The sequence below is a fragment of the Helobdella robusta genome (assembly GCF_000326865.2).
Source record: "Helobdella robusta unplaced genomic scaffold HELROscaffold_8, whole genome shotgun sequence".
Taxonomy (NCBI): Eukaryota; Metazoa; Annelida; class Clitellata; order Rhynchobdellida; family Glossiphoniidae; genus Helobdella; species Helobdella robusta.
The window spans coordinates 374,057-394,098 of record NW_008705459.1 but is presented as its reverse complement, the minus strand read 5'-3'; the positions used below and the strand labels follow the sequence as shown (position 1 = coordinate 394,098).

Here is a 20,042-nt window from a genome sequence, read left to right as displayed (position 1 = left end):
CGGGAAGAACAGTTCACCTCCCATCTCGATATCTTGATTAGCATCGATCAACAGCTTGCGCTGATGATCTGGTAGGGGAATATTGTTGAACCGCACATCCCTAATCTAAGCATGTGACGACTTACTATATATAACTTCAACACAAAGACAACAGCCCTTCTTGCGACATTTTACGATCGAACTTCTCTTTGTCTAATTGCATTGCCGAACACGTTTTCATTTATTTTGTATTGCTCAAATAAATACGTTATAAACATTCTTACTTGTTGTTTCTTATATCTAAAGAAACTCGCAACAACCTCACACAACTGCTGAGCTTATGCATCTTATTATAAAAAGATTGTGTGCAAAAACAATTAATTTTTATGATTTTCATATGACTGCAACTGAGATGACTACTGCTAAACTTACTCAATATGAGTAAAAGGCACCAGCATCCATTAGCGTCTGATGCATTTGATTTATTAACACAATGTTTTCTGAAATTTTCAACTCTTGAAAATTGCAATTACTTAAATTATTCCTAGGTAATGTGATAAAACTTCACACAAAACCGTTTCCATGTTGTGAAATGAATAATTTTGTCATGGGAGAAAAATTCATCCAACAACTCATTTCAGATTTGAGTAATATAGAATTTTTTCAAAAGAGTAATGATCTCTATAAATTTAAGCAGGTTTGTTTTATTCTTACACATTACTTCAAAACAAAAATTCAAATGTTTTATAATTATATATGTTTCGATTTTTTAAAATGCTATTTTAACTTATTGTTTCAGAGTAATGATTTTAAAATTCTGAAACAGAAGAGCACCAAAGTTGTGAGGTACATTATATATTGACATATCCATATTGACATATCCATTTTGACATATCCATCTTTTTATTTCTGCCATGAAATTTCGCATGTCTGTGATGCAGCAAAAAATATGTAGTAATGATCAATAATCATGGATGGTGAAATTTTATTTAAACTTTCCAATCTAATTTTTTTTGTTCACCGATGAGGTTGATTCACCTGTCCACCTACTTACACCGAGTTTTTATACAAATGTAAAATGAAAGTATCACCTGGCCAAATTTCAACGATTGCCCAACCTTTTATACATACAGTGGCGGATCTAGAAGAGGGGCACTGGCCACCCTGTTGTAAGCAGTTTTTTAATAAAAGTCATAACAAGGACCGTTTTATGTGTAGAATCGGTCAAGAATTGAACGTGATAAGCAAAAAGAAGATCGTCAGCCACACTACCACAAATTATGGCCCATCCCGTGAAAATTTTGGCGCTTCCGGTGAAAATTTAAACATTTTCAAATTTTTGGCCCCTCTATCAACGTTGTCTAGATCCGTCACTTTGTACATACATTTACAAATTAATTTTAAAAAGTTAGGTTAGAAGTTTTGAAAAAGCCCAGTATGTTGGTGAAATGATTAATAACTTTAATTTATAAAAATGGAGAACCCTGCGATCCATCAACTTTCACTCAATAATGCTGCAATCAGTGCTCAACTAAATGTTTTGGCACTGATTATAATTAGGTTGTACAACTTTATCCTTCAAATTGTCTTCATCAATTTTTATTTAATTTTTTTAATTGCGCAATTACAGTGTCAGTCAAAAATCAACTCAAACTAGTAGGAAAGTATGTTTAAGGGCGATTTTTTTCTTCTTGTTCCATGTTATTGAGTCTCTATTTCAATCCATTAAATCGAGGAGTGTAAATTATGCCGTAACTTATAAAGTCCAACCTCTGATTTAAAGGTTTTGGTTGGCTCCATGTATCATGAAGGTGCACAGAAGCTCCAAACCTAGCTTAATTTTTACAGCTTAGTGTTGCTTACGTCTTACAGCCTTTTTCATTCATTGAAAAACTAATTAGTTTTCTAATCAGACTGTCCTTTTGAGGCGGGAACAATAACCAATCCTAATAAATTATCTCTGTGTTTTTCTGTACTTTACAACGCCATTGTATTTGTTTGTTTGTTTATATATTTGTTTGTTTGTTTATTCATTCATTCAATTATTCATTCCGTCAGTAATGAGCATCATTAACCCAATTTATGTTCTTTATTTCCATTTTTTCTTATTTTAACTATTTTGTGCTTTTATTTTTTCAGATGTAACAAGCAAGTTGTTATTATTATTATTATTGTTGTTGTTATTATTGTTGTTATTGTCGTTGTTGTTTTTATTGTTATTGTTAGTGTTATTTTTATTATTAATGTTATTTTATTTTTTAGAATTTAAAATGACATCTTTATAATCCAATTTTGAAACCATCTTTTATGAAAATAGGTAACTTCTTTTGTTTAAATTAAATTATTATTATTAAATTATTTTGTTTCCATATTATCTTATAGTGATTAAATTATGATGAGGATAATTGTTATTATGGTGAGAATAATATGTTACCACCAATTTGTGTTTAAACCATTTTTCTTCCATAAAGATTGAATGTAGGAAATTTTGGTTAAATGTAGTTGATCATATATGCATAAGAATTTACAAAATAAGCAAATTTCAATTCATTTATCTTAGTTGAGGCCCAAATGTTTTTCAAATGAAGTTCAATCTATTACTGTTGAAGTATGGATTTCCAACTTGAAAATTCAATGCAATTTAAAGCAATTCTTTTTTATTTAGAGAATTTTTTCTGAATGAGTTCAGAAGATGGATATCTGAGGTAACAAACATGGAGCTGCTCAGTGTGGTCGATTTAACGTCATCCAAATATTCTTCCTCTGGTACTTAAAAAAATAATTTTCCAGTTTTAAAAGTTATTGTGGTAATTTTAGGCCATACAATAGTGTTGTTCATTGAAGATATTGTGACTCATTTAAGATGTGCTGTTGTGCCACGATGACGAACTGGACAGTCGAAGGATAGCATTTGTTTGGTACCTGGTCGATCCTTCATGGAGCCAGTCGGATGGTGGAGAGTTGCAACTCTTCAATTCAGATGGTTCCTGTTTGTTTTCTATCAATTATTTATTTCAATGAAGAGTTATTTTGAATATTTTTCAATGCAACAATATTCAGCTGGTTGAACAGTTTTTTATTCACTAACTGTTTAGTTAGTTAGCTAGTTTTTTGGATGCTAAGCGAGGATTGATTGTTTAGTTAGTTAGCTATTGTAGTTTCAAAAAATAAAATTAATTAAATAAATAAATGGTTTTTTAAATTTTATTGTCAATTTTTATTCAAATCAGAAACAGAATAAATATTATTTAAAAATTATCAAAAGTAGCTTCTTCCAACAATCATCGTAAAACATCACTGAAATGCAAAATGATCCTCCTCTCCAGGTAACATGGAACCAACAGATGTGTCTCTCTCTCTCACACCTGCATACAACAAGCTGGTCTGGTTCGAAGTTTCCGAGTACTCCCATCACCAAGTTAGCACTTAATTTTTTTTTTTCAAATAGCGTCACTTGCCTTGTCTTGGTCTTTATGATGAAGCTGTTAATCTTTTTCTATTGAGGTTGCCAATGCTATTCCATGAAGCTGTTAAAGCTTTTCTATTGAAACTGACAATGATACCGACTCCTAATGATACCGATTTTAAAAAATTTGGAATAATTTATCTAAACATTGTTATAAAGTATTCGTTTGAACATAGAGTTTGCTTTATGTTGAATTATGTCATAAATGCAATTTTAAAAAATGTTGTATTTAAATTTTTATAATTTATGACTGATTTCTTCCAGTTCTTTGTGCAAATTTGATTTTTGAGAAATTTTTGAACACAACAATTAACTGATGACACCTAACAACTGATAAGGTATCAGAAGTATTGTCGGAGAGGAACTGTCGTCTGTCAGTTCATGGTTGGTTGCATTCGAAACCCTTGCCTCGGGTAGCCAGGTTCATAGAGGCTCCACCTGCATTGTACAGTCACTGCGAGGTTCAGGTTGGTCACTTTCAGTCTCTTGATTGCACCTAGAGTGTTTCATTTTTTGTAACTATTTCAAGTTGGGGTGGTAATAAAAGGGATTTAAAAATAAACTTATGAATGATAGTGATAATTTGATGGATGTGAAATACCATAAAGTGTTATTTGATGCTAAATCCAGGGATGATATGTAAGCGTTTCTGCGTTTGTCATAGCTGCATAATAAGAGAAAAAATGTTATTTTAAATGGTTTTTCTATCCATTTTTGTAAAATTAATTTTGCATAAAACAAAAATTAATTATTAATTAAAGCCATTATGACAATCACCGATTCTATATTTATCTAAACTATCATTGTATTAAGTATTTCGGGCACTTAAATTCAATTCCAACAAAATCATCCGATAAAAATTTAAGTCATTTAAATTAGTATCAGTTTAATTCTGTCGAATTTAATCTCGTTAATATTGAAGCACCAGAGAGCACTGTTAGCCAATCAATTTTGTTTGAGTTGTGAGCTTCTGTGACCTTCATGGCAAGAAGATGCTAATATTCATTCCCTTTCATAAATTAATATATTTGGCTTTTGTCAACTTTTCTCGATTTTACAGCAGATTTTGTTATTTATCCATTTGCCAACTCAGGATAACAAAATAAACAAGCTACTCATTGGAGAATTAGTTTTTTTGAGTTTTGCTATATAATTTGTCAGATTTGAAATCTCTCAAAGCCCAGTCAAGCATTGAATCCATTTTTAACTAAAAATATCCTTTAGTAAATAAAACACCTTAAATTACTTTTTCATGCATTTAACAATGTCGTAGATTATTAATTCTTGAATGTTTTTCATCCTACTCCAACACTCGGCTTACAACTATGCAGTTTGAATTTGTACATTCTTTATAGATAAATAATTTGACTTCACAACCTATATATACCAGTTTAAAGTGGAATATAACAAACGAATTAAATGTTATGACCAAAAAATTAACATTCGCCAGGAAGATCTTGTAAGAGAGTGGATTAGTCCTCAATATTTGGATGCAGTCGTCCAGGCTGAAGTTAGGTTGAACTTTGAGAAAACGTCAGAAATCCAATTACCCAACTTTTTCATTGTTAGTTTCTTTTATGAGTGTATAAAATAATAATTTGATTCAATTTATTCTTTTCGTGTGGTATTTGTTGTTGAACTGTCATTTTGTTTAGTGCATCAATCAACTTTTTTTGTGCCATCACATCATTGCTACTGCATGCATTGTTTTGATTCAGTTGATGCTAATTAGTTTTTATATTTCAGGATATTTTAATCATTTTAATTGCAGTTTTAAAATTTAATTTTTATTTCTAATTTTGAATGAAACTGGTTTTCATTGCAGCCTGTAAAGTATAAATTAATTTGTGAGGCCTTCAAAAGAGCAGACTTGCCATGGTATTTGAAAGGTCCCGTCAACAAAAGGTAGCTTGATTTTTGCCATTTTGACCCATTGGTTTAGAAATTATTTATCTGATATTTTTTAGATCAATGTACTACATTTCAATCTTACAATCATTTATACTATAAAATGACAAAAAGTATAATGATTTAAGCATAACTGCTTCAAAATTTTTCAAATGAAAGTAGCACGTGATGCGTGTATAATAAGCCTTTCTTCCTGCAGCTATCATTTATTATGCATAATCAACAGGCATACATTCTAAGTTCTTTTAGGTAAATGTAGCAGAAGTTCGTCACTTGGAAGTTAAAAATGAAAGTAAATGTTAAGATGAAAGGCCAAGTTTTTAAAAAGTAGTGTGATATTAAGGCTAAAACTTTTTTAAATCAATCAAGGCTATAAACATCTTTAACTTATTGCTGTGTGTCTGCTGTGAAATAAGTTAGAAATAAATTGTAAATGTACACCGATTAGAAATTTTGAAATATTAATTATTTTTATTTTTTAACTTTAAAATTTTCAATTTTTCAGAAAATTTTTCAGTTTAAAGATAGACAGCGACAGAAAGATAGGTGAGGAGGATGATGTTGATGCTAAGAATGAAGAGCTTCATCTGATCAGCGCGTGTTTGCGACTGTTGAGGTCGGAGGCTTTCTTCCTCATTCTCTCTAACATGACTGGACTCAGGTTGCTTGTCTCTACATTTACTGGACAACATCATTATTATTATTATTATTATTATGGCTGATATTATTGTAATAATATAGTTGCTTGCATTCAGTTGCTTGTTCGCTGAAAGCACTCTATAAATGTATATTTTTATGTTTCAATATTTTATATATCAGGCCACTTTTACTCTGATATTTACTTTATTTTGATATTTACCATATATATATATATATATATATATATATATATACATATATATATATATATATATACATATACATATACATACAATTATTTATAAAGATCACTGCGTTTTCAACTTGTAGTTGAGTTTCTCAATTTTTCTAACGAGACTTTTATCATCTTGATGAAGTTTATTAAGGTTAAATAAAAAACTTTTAGCAATTTCTATTGAGTAAACCATTACAAGTCCAACCTTGAATGTATAAATGAATGGACGACCGTACACAATGTTGTTTTGATCAAAAACGCCTTTGCACGATGCAACATACGCAATTGAAATGCACATGATCTAACCAAGTTTTGAACATGCATCTTCATAGTTAAATTTGCATCAAATGTAAGTCCCAACACCGTCGCTGTTTTAACAAAACCGACATCAGTATCCCCTATTTTGATGGAGTTAACATCAATCATTGACATTTGTTGCCAGGTACCCATTGGTGTGACCTGAGTTTTATCCTGATTCATTTTTATTCCATTTTGAGCCATCCACACATCAACAGCATTTAAACAACTTTGTAACTTGTCACATAGATTTTTCAACTCACAAACAGGCGAGACAGCAACCACCTGAATGTCAGCATCAGCATAGGCATAACTTTTTAAGTTAAATTCTTTTATTATATCTAAAACATTAGCTGTATACAGCATAGAAAGAAGCGGACCCAACACAGACCCTTGTGGGACACCAGACAACATATCAACAGCATTTGACAAAATGTTATCATAATATACTTGATGGGTGCGTTTATAAAAATATGACTCAAAAAATGCTAACACCAAATCACATACACCATAACCAAAATTCAACCTACGTATGAGCACTGCTCGATTAACGCAATCAAATGCGGCACTCATATCAAGCAGTGTCAACAAAGAAACATTTCCACCATCAGATACTTCAAAAAGGTCTGATAAAACGCGCAACAAAGCCAACTCTGTCGTCTATATCCTGATTGACCTGGTGGTAAAAAATTATTACCTTCCAAATATTTCAAAAACTGAGACGACATTATTCGTTCCAAAATTTTTGATACAAGCGACAAATTTGTCACTGGTCTAAAATTTTTTAATACATTCATATCCAACGACGGTTGTTTCAACAGGGGAATTATGATTGCATGCTTCCAAACAGTCGGAAAAGTTCCTGTTAACAAGCACAAATTCATCATACCCGTCAAGTAAGGCAAAAAATAATCAATGTACTGTCTGAAAACCTTTGTTGGCATACAGTCAAGATGGAGACGGGGACGTCATTCTAATTGACCTTATATCTTTCTCTGTCATTTGTGAAAATTCATGAAATTTGATTTCAGCATTGGGTCTGATCGCTATAATAGGATCATCCATTTTACCAATTTTATTTTTTATTTCTTTAATTTTATTAGTAAAATATTCAACAAATGTATTAGCCGTATGATTAGTACTATCACCACCATCAGTACCATTTGACTCTCTGCATAATATTTTATTTAAAACACGCCGTAATTTTTTTGGCCTATTATTATTCTTCTCCACCAAAACGATTGTTTTTTTCTCAGAAAAGACGTTGTTTTTTTATTTTGATCAACTCAATCCATTGCGCTCTATCCATTTTTATTAAATTTTCTGTATTTATTTTCCAACCTTCTACACTCGCGTTTCATTTTACGACAACCACTGTCACATCACGGAGCATTCGTTACTAGTTTTGTTTCAACTATATGAACAGGCGCCACAATATTGGCGATGCTTACAAGTTCATCATTGAAACGCTGAGCTGCCTTGTTTGCATCGTTGAAATTGCACGGTTTGCTTATAAAAGAATCACAAATTAGGGTTGTTATTTTTTGTTTATCAACACAATTCACACTGATTTTTTGGTTTTTCTAGCAAGCGGACGAAATGTCGGTAAGCAGACAGACAAATGTCGGTAAGCAGACAGACACTAAACTGTGGTCAGAATACACACCGCAAGGATGAATTGTAGTATCACAAATCTTTGTAGAAAAAATTAAGTCAAGCGTGCCGCCATAGCATTAGTCGGCTCGCCTATAATATTGCTAATCGAAAATTCATCAAACAAATTATTTAAACGACAAGCATGTATATCATCTGATTTTTCAATATGAGTATTGAAATCACCAAGTATAATTGTGAAATTATATATTCAATCGTCTATAGCAATTCCTGGAAAAACAATGAGGACACCGCCTCGGATCCAGGTCGATACAATGCAAATAATACCACATCCATTTTATTATTTGTTTATATGATAGCAATAGCCTAAAAAGAAATAAACTCTGGTAAGTCCAGTTTTTTATATCTGAACATTTTACGGAAAAAAATTATTAATCCACCATGGTGAGGATCATCTTTCCTCAAAAAATCAACAAACAAAAACCCAGGTGGCATCGCCATTTTCACAAAAATGTTATCAGAAGTACCATGCCACGTCTCGACAATAACAAAAATATCCAACCCCTCCATCAATAATTGATAAATTATATCAGATTTAGAATTTAGTGACCTAATTGTTCAATAATCCAAGTTTTACTTTTTTTTTTAAATTACACCCAGAATATTTACAACTACATTTTAGGTTGGTTTTTTTAAACGTATTATATTCCAATTTCCCAGCTCCCCCCTCACATGGTATAAAAAATTGTCAGTGTCATTCTTTGCTTCATATTTTTCATTGACGCTCAATGCTCCTGTGTTAAATCGTGCCTTATTGTTTTTACTTACAAAAATGATTGTTGCACTGAAATCAAGGAATTTCATTGTTTTTTGCTGTTGTGATCACTATTTATGCAGTTGTTTCACTTTAACTTTAAACGGAAGCACCTGATTATAAATTGAAAGTGCAGTTCCAGTTTCAAAACAGCATGTTTTAGATTGCTTTTTAAAAAATAACAGTTAAAAGTTTTACAAATTGCTTATTGAACAATTTGACAGTTCTTAGTCATTCTGCTCTCATATTATTTTTAGAATAATTTTAAATTTAGCAGCATAATGATATTTACTTACTTATTTATTTTAATTATTTTCATCAGATTTCATAGATTTGTGCCGAAATCGAATGAGAATGCAAGTGATGACGATGACTATGATGAAACTGATGATGAGAATATAAATAATGACATTAGTGATGAAAAATATTGTGCAAATGCAGTTGAACCGCCATCGTCTGCATCTTCTTCAATGGCGTGTCCTGAAAATGGTAATCGTTTTAATTTTCAAAAACTCTTCATTATAACGCCTTTTGAGAATAAGTAGGGAACAACTTAAGTTTAATGCGTTAGTTGTGAATAAATATATTATTAATAATATTAAATTAAAAGTTGAAATTTCAAACTTCTTATCAACTCAGCTCTATTCAATACATTTTTTACATACTGTATCCTTACCAGCTAATCAAAACATTTAAAATATTTCAAATTTCGATTAGCATCAATCATTATTTTCTAAATTTACGTTTAATCTGGTTCAAAAATTTTGAAGCTGTTCTTAAATAAATTTATGATATTTTAAAACTGCTTAGTTCCCAGGAAGCATAAATTTGAATGTGGCGATGGAATGGAATATTGTGAAGTGGAAACCAAAAAACAAAAAGTTCACAGTTCTGAGGGCAAAGAAGATGATCGTGTTTTTGAATCTTGTAATGAGCTCATCGACCATGGTTAGTTAATTTATTATTATTAAGTATTCATACTTATTACTTCATGTATTATTTTTTAGGGTCATGTGATGCTAAATGCTCCTTCTCAGTTCGCAAGTGGGGTCATGGCTGCTATGCAACAGCTAATAATCACATCCTTGATAACGAAGCATTAGATGCACTCATTGCTTTCAACTGCGATGGTTAGTGACTGAATTTTTTGATGATTGTATTGCTGATTTGTTTATTCTATTTTAGCCTGTCAACTCGAAACACTGGAAATTTTCAGTGTTTGATTTATCTAAACATTTTAAAATTTGGCTTTACATTAAAACTCTCAATTTAGTCAACAGTATTTGTAGAACACGTATGAAACATGAAAGCTTAAGATTTGCTATTTATGGATTTCCAGGTCATGCGTTTGCAGACGACATTCAAGTATTAGTCTTTAATTCGCCAAGTGCATTCCATAATGAAATCGATAGACTTATCCAGTGCGTGAAAGAAGTTGTAAATTAGATGTCGTCTAATTCACTCAAGCTCAACCAACAATTTAAAATGCAGTTGCTTCCAGTTGGTACGTGGCCGCAGCTGTGAAAGCTTAATTTCAGCTCAGTTGAGATAGGTGAAGTCAAATTATTTACTACAATAGTATCTAACTTGGACATTTTGCTTGATAGCAAATTATCTCATTAAAAAGATATTTGTGTTAAGTAAGTTCTATGAAATGTCCATCGGATCAGGCACTTTTTAGATCATTTGAAACATTTAAGAAAGAACTGAAGACATTTTTATCTTCTACTAAACTTTGATGCATTGTTTTTGTGTTTTTTTAGTTTATGACGTGTAAACTATATTTTTATGCTTCTCTTAATAAATAAATAAAGATATATATATATATATATATATTGGAACAAGGTTTTCGTTAAAACATATCTTGCTGAAAACTTTTGCCCATTTAATGTAAACTTTTGCCCTTTTTGTAAATTTTAATATTATATTATGTTATAAATTAAAAGCGCTGTTACCCTCACTATGTTAAATTAATTTTAATAAACACGATTTGCAAAAAGTTTTTAACGATATATATAAATATATATATATATATATATATATATATATATATATAATGTTGGATTAAGACTGTCAGAAATGCACCTATTGATGAAATAATCATCAATAAGTGCATATATATATATATAATATATATATATATAACTATATATAAATATATGGCTATACTTAATCAAAGATTGGAACTATGAACATGGTGGTTTTACAACATACATTTCAAAAGATGAAGATGAAGAGGTTTGTTTATTTTTTAACAATTAGTTTTATGATGCCACTTACCGTCCGTTTCTATTTTGTTTTCCATTTGCATAATAATTTCTCTCAACCCATTTCACTGCATTCATTTATCACATCTAATCTCAGTACATAAACAAAACTCTTTTTGCTCGCTCATCAAACACGTCTCGTTATCCTCTGGTAGAATTGATATAGAATTGAAACTTGTTCGAAGTTAATAGTACAATAAAGTTTAGCTGCTATGAACGCCCCAAGACTAGCTAGTCAGAATAGCTAACCAGCATTGTTCTTAGATTATGTTATACAAGTCTTCAGAATAGGAAACAAAATAAAAAAACTTAGCCTCATTAATAAGTTCAAATATTCTGAAACAAACTGTTACTTAAATGTTCAACAAATATTTTTATGTTGAACATGCCGCATACTCTCCAACTTCATGCGACTACATGTGCTTGAGTGAATAATTAATGTCATCATGACCTTTCAACGTTCTTTGTCTCATCTTAATTTTTTTCAATTCAGCTACTGACCATAGAACCGAAAGAAAACTCATTGAATTTGGTGTACCGTGAGAAAGACACAATGAATTTTGTTAAGTATATAGATAGTAGATCAACTAACAACGCATTTTTTGATATCTCCTTGACTTATTTCGAATAAATATTTTTAATTTTGCTCATATTTATTAATAAATTCAAAGTCAAATTTTTCTTGTTTTATATATACACGCTTTTATTTATACGCTTTTTGTACTTTATGCATGTATAAATACAACATCGTCGTCATGCACGTTTATAGGCGCTCGAGCAGCCCAGTGTTCATTCTAGGGTTTGTTGACGAATACCCCGGGCTGGCCTTGTCGCAAGATCACGCACATTTAACCGACTTTTCCATTCTTCTCTATCCTGGGCCAGTTCTGGTTTCAGGCTCAGTGCCATCATGTCCTTGAACAACACTTCTTCCTAGGTGAGCTTTGGTCTGGTCTGCCACTTTTCCTTAAACCTCTAATTATATTTGACAACTCATCTATCCCTAAACCTTCTCTATTACTTCATTACTTAGACTATTCCTCAAGGATACTCCCATTATTTTTCTCAACATCTGCTTTTCTGTTCTCCGGCCTTCTCTTGTTACCATTTTATAAGCTTTTCCCAGATCTACAAAAGCATAATAAAGAGTTTTCTTCTTGGCTCTGAATTTTTCTTAAAGTTTTCTAACAATAAAAATTGCATGGAAAAAACCAAACTGCTTTGACATCCATAAACTAAAATGGATCTGACTGTTGTTCTACAAGTTAGTAATAGAATTTTTTTTATATGATTCCCAGTAGAAATTAAATGATCGCTTTATTATATTTAACGCTTTTATACATTTTGATTTAATTTTGCTGATATGGCTCTTGATCAATAGATACACCCAAAAATTTGTATTCTTCTTCATACGTTAGAAGAAGAATTTTGAAAGAACCAATTAGGATGTTGTTTATAGCGTTTTCGTGAAAATAACACTGCTTTTGTTTTCTTGAGTGAAAATTTTGAAATTTATTGAAAAAAGCATGGTTTAATATAATTTTCAAGATTGTTCTAGTTAAAATTTATTTTTTTCTTATTCAATTTTATTTGCTAAAAAATCTGGATTCAATTGATTTTTAGATGATATTTTTTTAAATGGTTTGCTTTTTCTTGGTCGTCTACAAATTTTTGTTGTTAAAGTATAGATGGTTTGTTTTGCTCGCTTTATTTAGTACGTCTATCATTTTCCAAATTTATTCATACTTCCGCTTAGGTCTTCGTTTTTTGTCCATTTTACAAAGGTGGTGCTGATGGCGGTGATGATGATGACAACTAATCGACCCTTTTCAGGGCCACCCCTCTGACAATTAAACGGCTCTTTTCGGGGCCACCCTACTGAACGAAGTCTACTTGTTAAGCGTTGCTCGAAAAATATAGTTTTAAACATCGTGGAAGCATATAATAAATAAGAAATCACTACGTAAACGCTTTTATTTATTCAAACTTGTCAGTAAGTTTCGGTGCCTATGCCTCTCGACGTTTTAGTTCTGAATGTAAACTTTGGCCATTAAGTCTTAATATCAATTCCATTTTAGACTAATATTTACGCTTTAACTTCTCTCGCTTTTACTTATTGCCTCGAATTTGGTTTGCGTTGGAGCCCTGATGTCATGTTTTGCCGTACCTTGAGACCTGGCTGGACAAAATCGAGTGCGATTGAATATGAATTATTCAATTCAATATTGACTCATATTAATTTTCTTAAAGTAGTGTCTTATTGTGTTTTTCAACGCTTAAAACGGTAAGTAAAGCTTGCATGTTGTATTCTTTTTTTTGTGGTTTGGTTATTATATTTTCTATGTTAACAGTGTCTGGCTAAATCATGTAAAAATGTAAATGCGTTCGTAATGGCTTACAGTCATAAAAAAAAAACTTGAAGCAGATGAAAGTGATGATGCTGGGAATGCAACTTCTCTGGCATCCACCTACCACCTACTTATACTTCTTAGTTTAAGAATGTCTTCAGTAGAAAGGACGGTTTGTCGTTTTAGTTCAACTGAACGGAACAGCATTCGATGTTGATCTAACAAATTATCTCATCCAACAAGTGCATGTCTATAAAAGTTAAATTTAATTGAAATGTTTTATAAAAATTATACCGATGGTGTACTAACATCTATTATTCTAATGTGCATACATCTGAGTTATAGTGTATAAAAAACAAGATCGTATGATATTGATTGTTATTTGTATACAATGTATGCTGTATATACACGGCAGATTACAAAATTTTGATCTGTCTCATTTGTGTTTGAAATTTTCATTAATACACTTTTCAAACTGAATTTATTTTTACAGCATTATTGTTTTTAAGTTTTTATTTGATTGCAAAATATTGAAAAAAGTTCATAAAAATTCATTCCATGATATAATAAGTGTTACAAATTTTAAAAGTACACATCCTTTTACAAAAAAAAACATCAATTTTGTTGGACCATTCATCTAGAAAGATATTGATTGTTTACATATATACTCAACATTTTTGTTAGGGCTTTAATGATGTTACCTCAATTATGTTGCTAAATCTATTCACTTTCAGGGTCAACACGAACTTTATTTACAAAAGACAAAGAGTATAATTTATATTGTGAATTGTCATAACAATGCAGGTCAAGTTTTACATATATCACTTAATTCATTTTTGATGGCAGTCCATGCTGCCCACTGTGTAATATTCAAAACGCAAATGATAAAAAAACCGGCTATTGCAAATGTATTTCAACTTGAATGAACGTTGGCAAAATAAATTCATGCAATTTTAATATAACAGTGGAAATAATGGAATGGAATATATAAACAATGGAATATATAAACAATGGAATATATAAAGTGGGAATAACCAAAATAAGTTATTCAAACGAAAAAGAAAATGCCAAAAAATAAATTTAAATCTGGCTATCTAGCTAAAATAATTATAGTACACAATAAATTATATAAATAATCGGTTGTCCAAAAATAAATTTGAATAAAGTTGAATAATAAATTTATATTGAATTTTGCTGTCATAATTAAGTGTGAATGCAACAGTACCTAGCTTAATATCAGAAAGCTGCTACAAAATTTTAGCTATCGGGTTTTCTAGGCAAACTGGTAAAGTTCTAAAACAACTTGTCAACATAATCTTTGTTGACTGGTTCCTCTTTAACAGTGAAATCAACTGTACTCCTGGATTGATTTTTGGTGCTACGACTATCACCTTGTAGTTTTTGGATAAAAGTTTTTTGACAGCTTGCTGATTGGGTGAGGTCAAAATGAGACTCTCGTTGTTAACCAACTCAACCATCGCTGTTGGTATCCATTTCATTATTATTACTATTACTGGTAGAAATGACATCGTGATGGTGATTAGTTTTAAAAAGTTGTTGATTTTTGAAGTGAAGGAACTAGCGACTATCTTGTCATGCTTTGTCCTCATGTGACGTTTGTAAGTGTTATTAGTTTTGAACTTCAGAGGACAGTCGGTGCAGTGGAACGGGGTTTCCCCAGTGTGACTTCGGCGATGTTCCTGCAATCAATCAATGAAGTATTTTTTCAACAAGAATTTAAAATGTATCCATCGCCAAACAATTCGTTGACAAACAACGTAGATAATGTATTCGCGAATTTCCTTCTCAAACCCAAATTTAAAACATATCAGTTAAAACTTTACCAAATTATTTAAATCTCAACCTCCCACTCCGCAGACCCCCCCACATGAACAACTTGCATGCTCACCCATATTTAGTTTAAACTGATTAAATCTTTAAACCAATTTAAACCAATCTGATTAAACCAATTATGATGCACGAGTTTTTATACAACATACGATTCATCCAATAACAAATCACGCATAGTAGTAAAAATACTAAAATAGACACAAATATTCAACTACATTTCACAAAATACTCACCTTGAAATGACTGGGATGTCTGAACATTCGATCGCAATATTCACACTTGAATCAATTGATGTTGTCGTGTGTGAGCAAGTGCTGTGCTGCCTCGTGAATGTTTTCTCACAGCGGTAACATACATACGGCTTTATGCCTGAAAAATTGATATACATGAAATCAAATCATGAGCATGAATTCAGAGTATTTTCATACAACCATTATAAGTTCTTCATTATTTTTTCAGTACAGTCAAATTAAAAAAAATATGATAAAAGTCAAAATTCAATAAATAAAACTCAGTTCAACTCTCAATCGTGAAGACATCTTTAATAAAGCAAAATTTATAAAAACAATTACAAGAGTTTCATTTTAAAATACTATTTTCCATGGTTCGTACAAAGTATCACAACCAAAGCACGGTTGTGATTTTGCTGAAAATTTTGCTACTAGCGCAATTGAAATTTATATATATATAATTATCATTTCAAAATATGATGTAACAGCTACACATAGTTAGTATAACATAGTTTTTAGTATAACTATTAGACCTAGAGAACCCCAGTTGCCACACTGGACTATAGGTGTATTAAAATTGTTATTTAAAATTATTTATTATATATTGTAATAAGTGTTTTAACTTTTAATTAAAAAGTATAATGTTCGTTTCACATGATGTTTGCATGCACCGTATACAAATGTCACTTGCTAACAATAATGAATAATAACAAATAGGTGGTTTTCTTAACGTGCCACGTACATTAGAAATAATGCTACATTTAATTATAGTGTGAGCCATAAGCTTGTAAAGTTGAGCATGGCTTATCCAAACGATGCAAGGACAATTACTAATACTGATTCATTGATGATTAACAATTGAAGATAAAAAATTAAAAATTTTCAAGGAATTGAATGAATGTCACTTTAAGAAGTAATAATAAAAAATTCATCTTCCAAACATACCAGCATGAGCATGAGTGAATTGCTTGATCCTGCAGATCTTGCAAGTCAAGCTCATCTCAGAGTCCTCTCTCTTTTTGTTTCTTAACTCGTTCAGGTAGTACGTAGTGAGACGCTAAAAGACAACAGTGTTGATTAAATAAATGCGTTGTCATAAACTCGATGCTTGAAGCCTTAAAAATCTAAAAAGTATTACTGATAAATATTATTACTATTATTAATATTTCTCTTATAATTATTTCTCTGAGGAGATGTCAACAACACACAGCACATGTGAAATGCACACAACATACACAGTGCATGTGAATGTGCGTGAATCAATTCATCACACACAGTGCATGTGAATGTGCGTGAATCAATTCATCACACACAGTGCATGTGAATATGCGTGAATCTGAATCCAGACACTGGCACAGCAAGGATCATGCACCTTAATCATTACACTATCTTGAAGTTACAATAATTTTCATAAAATGAATTTTTCACATACAATATTTATAATATTTTTTGAACCATAAAATAGCAAACCTTGATTTCCAGATCAGACAACGAAGTTGTTTGAGCTTCGAGGCGTTCAACCTCCTCTTTATTTATATCGTTCGCCATAACCGTTTGATAGGCTTCAGTGTTCAAGGTTGCTAACATGCCAGTGTGGTTCATTCTGTTTCGAAGAGGTCCAGAGAGCAGAGTTGGTGGGGCTGTCAAAAAAGAATTTATTGAATAAAAACAAAATTTTCTAAAAATACTAATTATGATAATGGCCAGTAAATTAAATAATTTTAATCAAACTAATGGTGAATGTAAAATATCATTGTTAGCAAAATAAATAAAAACTGATCATTCAAATATATTATAATAATAAAATATTATTATTGTTTATATTTAGTATGAAAAAAACTTACGTTTGCCAAGTTTGATGCTTGGTAGTTCAACGTCATCTTCATCGGAACAAACTTCAAACACATTGTTGGGCAGACATCCGAGATGGTCGGGCAGGTCATTCAACAACATCTAAATAAAAATTAATGTTTCATCATACACCACTCAAAAGTGCATTACAAATTGAAAATTTTATAAAATGAAGCAGACCTTGACAATGGGTAGAATGAGTTTGAGCTGATTTAAGTTGTTCTCTACTGGGAAATTAACTCGATGCAGTGGAGTATCTTGTTTTGATTTGTGGCTTTCATTGTCTGTCTTGTCCTTATTAGAACCTCTATGTTTGAAGTCATAGGAGTGATCAGTGCACCAGGGGTGGTCCTTTATTAAACACACGTGCTTGTCTCGACTCTCAAATTTTTTATGAACTGCTGCTTCATGAGGTACTTCCGTTTTTTTAGACAAAATTGAAGGTCGGTGCCTTGAGTTTTTCAAAATATTTAGAGATTTGGTCTTTGAAACATTCATGTACAACTTGCTGCTCATAGACTTATCGTTGTCGGTGTTCTTTGATTTTTTGGTATTTTCTGAAATGACATGTTTTGTAGCATTAACAGAAGACATTTTATTGCAAGCAGAAAGTTTCCATTCCCAATCGTCATCTGACTTCTTTTACTTTCTAGCCAAATTTTCATTTACTTCACTATCATCACTTACTACTTCATTGTGGGAACCTAGGAAGTCTTGATCACTGTCATTGGAATCAAGTTCTTCCAACTTTATTTCTGACATTTGAAAGGCCACATTATTATCATCGCTGGTGTTCGTTGTCCCAAAGGTGTTACAATTTCTTTTGTTTACTTTTGTTTTTTCTTCTTGTTTTCTTCCAGATGCTGAAAAAAATTGTACTCAATCAACAAATTGGAAAATTTACAAAAGGCAAATTAAAAATGGAAAAAAATCATTTCAAATAAAAACATGTTACAATCTAAAAGATTGAAGTCAATCAAGGTTAATTAATTCTAGCATTCCAAAAACACCATCATTGAAATGGCTTCTGGAGTCTATTTTGATGTCAACAATTCAGTTACTGTAAAAAAATGTATATTAGAAAATAATTGTGGTTCATACATTCTCCTAAAGATAAATTTTTCTGAACAACATCAGCCATGAAAACAAAAGTTGGATCAGCTCTTTTCTTGTCTAAGAGTTCAACGAGGTGGCCTTGTAAATGCTCATACATTTGTTTTCGAGCTTTGTTCTCATTTCCGTAGCTTGAAAAGCTCGCTGAACATTTGGTGGGAATGAGACAGCAGGTGTAGACATAACTTTTCTTTAATTCATTTGATGACATTTGTGAAAACAACGCAATCATTGGTTTTTCTGTCAATCTTATTATGGCTTCCAATTTCAGTGTTTTCTGTTTCATCAATTTTTTTGGCTAGATAATAAAAAAAATAGACAAAAAATAAATTATTTCATAGGTGCTGAATGGTAAATGTATACTCAATACTAACTGTATGATATATTTTGTAGAAATTTAGTGCCCTGTATAAACTTTTTTTATGACATCTAGTTTTGGGTTTTGAGCTCAAGTCCATATCCTTTGGTGATTCTATAAATTATTATTTAAAAAAAAGTTTATTATGAAAATTTAACCAAATTAAAATACACATGTATTATAGACAAGTTTCTTAACAAACATAATAACATTTGGTAAACAAATTTTTTCATGTGACATATTTTAATTATAGTTTTATTTTAATTTGGTTTGAAACTTTGAATGCTTCTTCAAAAACTAATTTATTAGTCATAACTTTCGGTGGCTCAATTGTTTAAGTTGTTGCTAAACAATGAACAATTTCTAAAAGCTTTAAACTTTTTAGAGTTTCCGAATGAGAAACAAAAAAAGAATAATTGAAATTAATTCATTAACAAATTTCAACAACTAATATCGATGAACAGTGAACATATTGAAAAATGCATTACTCAAGCCTAACTCGAACTGCAATAAAAAAACATTTACTACCCACAAATCAATAATTAACAATTATTCTCCAAGAAAAACAAAGTAACATCGTGATTGACGTAACCTTCCGATGAAATATTAACTTCATGCTTGATCCCATTGTCTATATAAACTGTAGGTGGATCATTTACGTCTCCCAGTGGATTTGAATCATAAGAATTTTGAAAATAATCATCATTTGGTTCTTCTTTAATGGTGAACATTTTACTTATAATATGGATAGCCTTGTTGCTTCCTGTTGAAAAAAATATCAATATACTATTCACATATAGCTCCTATGATCTTGTAAAGTACATCTTGATCTTATTAATTTCTGTTCATGATAAATACCACTATCAATTAACAAATTCTTAAAATATATAACCCAGAGGTGTACAGTGCGAGTGTGCATATATCCACATGCAAAAACATTTGTAGATACAGACAAAGAGTGCATCATGCTCACAAAAGGAATTTAAGAATTTGAGTTACAGAAAGGTTATTTAAAGTTAAACCTTGAACAAGTTTGCACAGGATAACAACAGTGGATAATGTGGCACTGTTA

General features: G+C 31.1%; 2 protein-coding genes across 2 annotated transcripts; one reads left to right on the top strand and one right to left on the bottom strand.

The window, feature by feature from the left end:
* The first annotated feature begins 520 nt into the window (after window positions 1-520).
* HELRODRAFT_96204 (hypothetical protein) lies at window positions 521-11,895 on the top strand. The gene is made up of 14 exons (XM_009031940.1): window positions 521-676; window positions 779-825; window positions 2,645-2,745; window positions 2,843-2,962; window positions 3,306-3,397; window positions 3,784-3,912; window positions 4,896-5,009; window positions 5,271-5,350; window positions 5,892-6,014; window positions 9,275-9,441; window positions 9,763-9,900; window positions 9,960-10,082; window positions 11,132-11,190; window positions 11,713-11,895. Exons 1-14 carry the CDS (start codon window positions 572-574, stop codon window positions 11,848-11,850), a joined length of 1,536 nt encoding a protein of 511 aa, XP_009030188.1. The 5' UTR covers window positions 521-571; the 3' UTR covers window positions 11,851-11,895.
* Window positions 11,896-14,462: 2,567 nt separating this feature from the next.
* On the bottom strand, window positions 14,463-19,701 carry HELRODRAFT_189687 (hypothetical protein; the record flags this gene model as incomplete). Its single annotated transcript, XM_009031939.1, has 11 exons — window positions 14,463-14,831; window positions 14,871-15,267; window positions 15,663-15,787; window positions 16,594-16,705; window positions 17,119-17,288; window positions 17,493-17,601; window positions 17,680-18,036; window positions 18,187-18,362; window positions 18,601-18,910; window positions 18,987-19,084; window positions 19,563-19,701. 11 exons carry the CDS (start codon window positions 19,699-19,701, stop codon window positions 14,815-14,817), a joined length of 2,010 nt encoding a protein of 669 aa, XP_009030187.1. The 3' UTR covers window positions 14,463-14,814.
* Between the last annotated feature and the right edge of the window lie 341 nt (window positions 19,702-20,042).